General features: G+C 58.2%; 1 protein-coding gene across 1 annotated transcript in view; it reads left to right on the plus strand.

Moving 5' to 3' along the window:
* The window catches only part of LOC121334157 (protein TASOR 2-like), a 7,466-nt gene extending 1,552 nt beyond the window's left edge, over window positions 1-5,914 (plus strand). The window contains exons 2-8 of the mRNA XM_041401058.1: window positions 6-165; window positions 1,968-2,093; window positions 2,359-2,512; window positions 3,204-3,309; window positions 4,310-4,488; window positions 4,790-4,907; window positions 5,202-5,914. Of these exons, the coding sequence (XP_041256992.1) occupies window positions 6-165; window positions 1,968-2,093; window positions 2,359-2,512; window positions 3,204-3,309; window positions 4,310-4,488; window positions 4,790-4,907; window positions 5,202-5,205 (847 nt within the window). The 3' untranslated portion in view covers window positions 5,206-5,914. The remainder of the gene's footprint in view (window positions 1-5; window positions 166-1,967; window positions 2,094-2,358; window positions 2,513-3,203; window positions 3,310-4,309; window positions 4,489-4,789; window positions 4,908-5,201) is intronic.
* The last annotated feature ends 784 nt before the right edge of the window (window positions 5,915-6,698 follow it).

Raw genomic sequence — 6,698 nt, forward strand, 5'->3', positions numbered from 1 at the left:
GCGCGGGGGGAGGCCCAGCCCGGCCGGACGGCGGCGTTCCGGGGATTGGTGACGGAGCTGTGCGGGGCCCTGCGCTGCCACCTGCGCCGCGTGGCCGCCGGCGCGCGGCCCGGAATGTTCTACCTGCTGGAGACTGGGAAGGAGCCCTTCTTCGACAGGGTGAAGGTGGGAGCTGTTCGTGGATGGAGGTGGATTGGGATGGATTGGGGTGGATGGGGATGGATGGGGATGGATAGGGATGGATTGGGATGGATCGGGATGGATGGGGGTGGATGGAGATGGATTGGGATGGATGGGAATGGATCGGGATGGATTGGAATGAATGGGGATGGATTGGGATGGATGGGGATGGATCGGGATGGATGGGGGTGGATGGAGATGGATTGATTGGGATCAGGATGAATCGGGATGGATTGGAATGAATGGGGATGGATTGGGATGGATGGGGATGGATTGGGGTGGATGGAGATGGATTGGGATGGATCAGGATGAATGGGGATGGATCAGGGTGGATTGGGATGGATCAGGGTGAATGGGGATGGATCAGGGTGGATTGGGATGGCTTGGGATGGGTGGGATGGAGGTGGATGGATTGGGGTGGATGGAGATGGATTGGGATGGATCGGGATGGATTGGAATGGATAGGGATGGATTGGGATGGATGGGGATGGATCGGGATGGATGGGGATGGATTGGGATGGATCAGGATGAATGGGGATGGATCAGGGTGGGTTGGGATGGGTGGGATGGAGGTGGATGGATTGGGGAGGATGGAGATGGATTGGAATGGATGGGGATGGATGGGAATGGATTGGGGGGGATGGAGATGGATTGGGATGGATCAGGATGAATGGGGATGGATCAGGGTGGGTTGGGATGGGTGGGATGGAGGTGGATGGATTGGGGAGGATGGAGATGGATTGGAATGGATGGGGATGGATGGGAATGGATTGGGGGGGATGGAGATGGATTGGGATGGATCAGGATGAATGGGGATGGATCAGGGTGGGTTGGGATGGGTGGGATGGAGGTGGATGGATTGGGGAGGATGGAGATGGATTGGAATGGATGGGGATGGATGGGAATGGATTGGGGTGGATGGAGATGGATTGGGATGGATCAGGGTGAATGGGGATGGATCAGGGTGGATTGGGATGGATGGGATGGGTGGGATGGAGGTGGATGGATTGGGGTGGATGGAGATGGATTGGGGTGGATCAGGATGAATGGGGTTGGATCAGGGTGGATTGGGATGGGTGGGATGGAGGTGGATGGATTGGGGTGGATGGAGATGGATTGGGGTGGATCGGGGTGAATGGGGATGGATCAGGGTGGATTGGGATGGGTGGGATGAATGAAGATGAACGGGAATGGATCAGGATGAATGGGGATGGATGGGGAACAGATTGGGATGGGCAGCCCCAGAGGACAGCTGAGGATGGCAGGGTCAGGGAAGCTTGGGAAACCTGACAGGGATGGTTTGGAAGCTGGGAGCCACCTCAGCTGCCAGTGCCAGGAATTGGCATCACAGGCACAGGAGCTTTGGGACTGGGTCACTGGAGAATCATGGAATGGTTTGGGTGGGAAGGACCTCAAGCATCATCCATTTCCAACCCCATGGCAGGGACACTCCCACTGTCCCAGGCTGCTCCAGCCCCAGTGTCCAGCCTGGCCTTGGACACTGCAGGGATGCAGGGGCAGCCCCAGCTGCTCTGGCAATTCCAGCCCAGCCAGGAATTCCGTCCCAAGATCCCATCTAAACTACTCTGATTTAGTTTGAAGTCCAGCCATCCCCCAGCACTGCCAAGGCCACCATTAACCCATGTCCCCAAGTGCCACACCTGTGTGCCTTTCACATCCCTGCAGGGCTGGGGACTCCCCATTCCTCTGGGCAGCTCATTCCCCTTCCTCTGCCCGTGTTCCCAGGGAAACATTCCCCACCCAAGGCTGCCCCGTTTGTGTTGCAGGCCCTGCTGAAGGCAGCGGGGTTTGTGAGGATGGAGCCCCTGAAGTTCTGCAGAGCCCAGCCCCGGGACAGCGAGCGGCTGCTGGTCATCGTCAGGAACGAGGACATCGCCTCCCACATCCACACCGTGAGCCCGAATCCCCCTTCTCCTCCTCTCAGCCCTGCTCTCTAATGCCAGCATCCATTAAAAAAGTGGGAGCAGCCCAGCTCAAAGCAGTGAGGTTGGGCTTCCCTTGTCCAGCCTCCCCCTGGCTCACCAATTCCAGGGATTGGGTCCCTGCACGCAGAGCTGGGTTGGGATGTGGGGACAGCAATGTTGGGATGCTGCAGGGCTGGGCTGGGCTGGTTCCCTGGATGTGTGGGCTGTTCCCCAAGCCCTGTTCCTGGGGCAGGTGCCGTGCCTGCTGGAGCTGAAGCGCTGTCCCAGCGTGGTGTTCGCCGGCGTGGACGACCCCGAGGAGGTGACAGGTGACACATTCCAGGAGCTCTTCCAGGCCGGAGGATTCGTGGTGTCTGAGGAGGAGCTGCTGGAAAGGGTGACCCTGGGTGAGTCTCACTGACACATTCCCAGACCTTCCCCTTGGTTCTGTTTCCAGGGGGAGTTCTTGCCTCTCCCTGACATTTGGATCCCATTGGGATGGAGTGCCCAGCTCAGGGGTCCCCAGGACAGGGCAGGGTTGGCCCAGGATGTTTGGCCTGGGGACTCATGGCATGGTTTATGTTGGAAGAGACCTTAAGGATTACCCAGTTCCATGGCAGGGACACTCCCACTGTCCCAGGCTGCTCCAGCCCCAGTGTCCAGCCTGGCCTTGGACACTGCAGGGATGCAGGGGCAGCCCCAGCTGCTCTGGCAATTCCAGCCCAGCCCCTCCCCACCCTCCCAGCCAGGAATTCCTTCCCAGTATCCAGTGGAAAAAGCAGAACTTGCTGCTGCCTTCAGCTCCTTAGTGGGAAGTGGCAGAGAGAACAGAGCCACCTCTTCTGGCAGATGCTCAGTGAGGTGACAGGGACAAGCTGCACGTGTCCTTTCACATACCAGGGAAAAAAATCACACCAGGACATGATCCCGGTTCCCCATCCCGTGCAGTTTGAGTCTCCTTCCTTGCAGAGACTCAAAGCTCCCCTGGACAAAGGACAAAGCTCCCCTGGGCTCAGGTGGCCCCACTTGGAGCAGGGCTGGGCCCAGAGACCCCCAGGTCCCCTCTCCCACCCCCCCTGAGCTCTGGTGTCCCCTCAGGCCAGCTGAAGGAGGTGGTGAAGGTGCTGGAGAAGCTGAACAGGAGCGGGAGGTGGAAGTGGCTCCTGCACCACAGGGAGAGCAAGAAGCTCAGAGGAGACCTCAGGTAACGGCTCTGCCTGGCAAATTAGGGATTTTTGGGATGGAGCAGCAGGGCTTGGGACCTGGGGAGCATCAGATGGCCTGGAATGTTGTCCTGGATGTGTTCCTGGATGAGGCAGAGCTCTGGCAGCTCTCCTTGTTCCCTGCTGGGCTTCCATAAGGCTCTTCCCTGGCTCCTTGGCAGAGATGCCCTCAGGGAGTGTTGCAGGCTCCTGGAGAGGCACAGATTTCCCTTGAGGAGATGCACATTCCCAAAATTCCCAAAGCAAACTTCCCTCCCTTCCCACCAGCTCATCCCAGCTCCTGACACACCCCCAGGAGCTCAGGGCACCTTCCTGGGGCTCTGATCCCTTTCCTGCCCCTTCACATCTGGGATTTGGGGAGGGGTGGGGCCCTGAGTTGGGGGTGCAGAGAAGGGATTGCCACTCCAGTTCCCACCAGGAATGGCTGAAGATGGAGCTGCTCTGGCATGGGTTCATCATGGATAAGTGAGAAAACTCCTGGGTTGGGATAAAGGCAGTTTAGCAGGGAAAGGAAAAGCTGGGAAAACAAGGAATTCATCCCCGTTTCCATCACAGGCCATCCCCAGGAAAGCGCTCCATCATCACCCAGCATCTCCTCTTCCTTCTCCTCCTCCCAGCTTTATATCCTGAGCCTGATTCCAGGCTCTGGAACATCCCCTGGGACAGTGGCACTCACCTGTCCTGGCCTTGTGTCCCCCAGGCCCTGTGGGGTGTGAGGAGCAGCCTTGGTTTTCCAAACCCTGCTCCAGCAACAACAGAACCTCCCTGACCTACCCACAGCTCCCAGCACAAACCCCAGAAGCAGCCCCGAGATGAAAATGAACCAACCCCAGGCAAAACCAGCACGGGCAGCCCTGGAGCGAGGGGGGATTTGCCAAATTTGGATCCAAAAACCACCCGTGGGGCTGGAAAAGCAGATCCCACCCTCCCTGCTCATTCCCTGGGGAGGGAGCAAGCCCCTGAGCCGTGCCCCTCTCTCAGCAGGGACGATGCCAGTGTCCAGAAGAAGCAGCTGCTGCTGAGGTGGTGCCAGGGGGCAGAGCTGCTGGAGCTGCTGCCCTTCCACGGCTGCGACTCGGCGGCCGAGCCCCGGCGCGCCCAGTGCCTGCTGGAGCTGCAGGCGCGGCACGTCCGCGCCAGGTTCGCCGTGTACCTCACAGGTAAAGGGATCCCAAAGCCTGCGGGTCTGAAAGTGCCCTGGGAAGGGGTGGGGGAGGGATAGAAAATCCCTGGTTTCCTGCGGGAATGGCTTCTTCGAGGCGCGGCTCAGGTGTGAGGGGTGAAAAGGAATTTGGGATTTTTGGAGGTTGATGGATTCCAGCGGTTTTTGGAGCCTGGGGGTGGGTGTGGCTGTTGGCAAAGCACCAGAGCAACCACGGTGGGGTTTAGGGATATTTCCCACGTGTTTAGGAACAGCCTCCTTTGTTGGGATTAACAGAGCTGCTGCTCCTCCCCTTGCAGAAAATCCCAGCAGCAGCTGCAGGGAGATCCTGGAAAGCAAAGGGATTCTTGTGGCTGACATCAGCACCTTCCTCGGGACGGTGCAGGAAGTGGCTGCTCCCTTCAGAAGAAGCTACTGGTAAGAGGGGAAAGCTTGGGATTGATCCCAAACCGCTGGGAACAGCTCAGGGCTGTCTGTGGGGTGGCCAGCAGGGAGCTGGGGTCCCACAGCAGAGCAGGGACCATCCCAGAGTGCTGGATATGGGATCTGCCGGTCAGCACTCTGATCCTGCAGCTGGATCCAGGAGAGCCACGCCTGGCACTGCTGGGAAACGGGGAAAACTCCAGGCCTGGCCCTGGGGAGGCTCTGCAGGAGGCTGGCACTGCCCACAGGGGGCTGGGCACTGACCTGGGCCACGTCTCTGTGTTGCAGGTGACAAAGTGAAGCCACCAGGACACGGCTCCTCCCCAGGCCTGTGGGGGACATCCCCACCATCCCAATGGATTCCCACCAACCATCCCAGTCAATACCATCAATCCCAGTGGATCCCAGTGATCCCACTGGATCCCCCACCATCCATCTCAATCAATCCTATTACCCATCCCAGTGGATCCCAGCCACTGCTGGGGGTGGGGGAAAGTCAGTTTCAGCTCTGTACAGAAATCTTATTTAAAGGTGGGAAATGCAAATCCTCAGGGGATTCATTCCCTGCCATCCAGTCTCACATAGGAAAGGATTTTTTTAACGGTACAGGTAAATTTTTGGAGTGGTTCCAAGTCTTTTCGTGCAGCTGCCGCTGGGGCAGGCAAATGAATTTCCCAAAGTCTACTTGAAGATTAGGAAGGAGAACAAATCCCTTTTCCATGTGGCTGTTGCTGTTCAGGCCCACACTACATTTCAGCTCACCCCCGTTGCCTCCTGGTACCGGTTCCCTGCTGGGACTCGAGGAATCCCAGCACGTGGAATCAGGAACAAAAGAAGCTTTTATTTATGGGGGACGCGGCGCGGCCGAGCCCGCTCCCGACCCGGCTCCGCGGGGCTGCAGAGTTCCTTTAGTTCGTTTTTAAATCCAAGACTGCGAGGCCGTTCTGTACAGGATGACTTTGTACAAAAAAAGAGTTTGATTAATAAAACCTCCAAAATAACCAAGTTTCACACGGCTCTGCTTCCTGGAGAGGGGATCCCGCTCAGCATCCAGCCCTTTCCAACAGGGAAAGACAGGGCAGGGGATTTTCCAGCTGGGACAGAGGTTGGGAAGCAGCAAGGAGCGAGCAAGACCGTGGTGAGCTGATGGATGATGGATCCCGTTGTGCTTCCCTGCAGGAAGGATGGAAAATCAGAGGAATGAGCAGGTTCCAGCAGGCAGGGATAGGATGGAAAATCAGAGGAATGAGCAGGTTCCAGCAGGCAGGGATAGGATGGAATAACCAGAGGAATGAGGAGGTTCCAAGGGATAGGATGGAATAACCAGAGGAATGAGGAGGTTCCAGCAGGCAGGGATGGGATGGAATAACCAGAGGAATGAGGAGGTTCCAGCAGGTAGGGAAATGGCATCATTGGAACATTTCTTTTCCACCTGGCTTGTGGGCATGGCGCAGAGGGAGCCTCCCCAGCCCCTCTCCAGCAGCTGAGGGTGGGAAGGGTTCCTGGAGTGGCACCTCGGGAGGAGGAGGTGCCAGAAGGCCCGGCTGGGAGGAAGGAAGGAAGGAGAGGGGAAGCCCCGGGCGGGCTCAGCTCAGCTTCGGGACTGCCATGGATCAAACCCTGGTTCCTGAGTGGGAAGCCCGTGGGAAGGGTTCCTCCTGGAGTGGCACCTCGGGAGGAGGAAGTGCCAGAAGGCCCGGCTGGGAGGAAGGAAGGAAGGAGAGGGGAAGCCCCGGGCGGGCTCAGCTCAGCTTCGGGACTGCCATGGATCAAACCCTGGCTCCT

Source organism: Onychostruthus taczanowskii, unplaced genomic scaffold (genome assembly GCF_017590055.1).
Source record: "Onychostruthus taczanowskii isolate IOZ18803 unplaced genomic scaffold, ASM1759005v1 scaffold184, whole genome shotgun sequence".
Classification (NCBI taxonomy): domain Eukaryota; kingdom Metazoa; phylum Chordata; class Aves; order Passeriformes; family Passeridae; genus Onychostruthus; species Onychostruthus taczanowskii.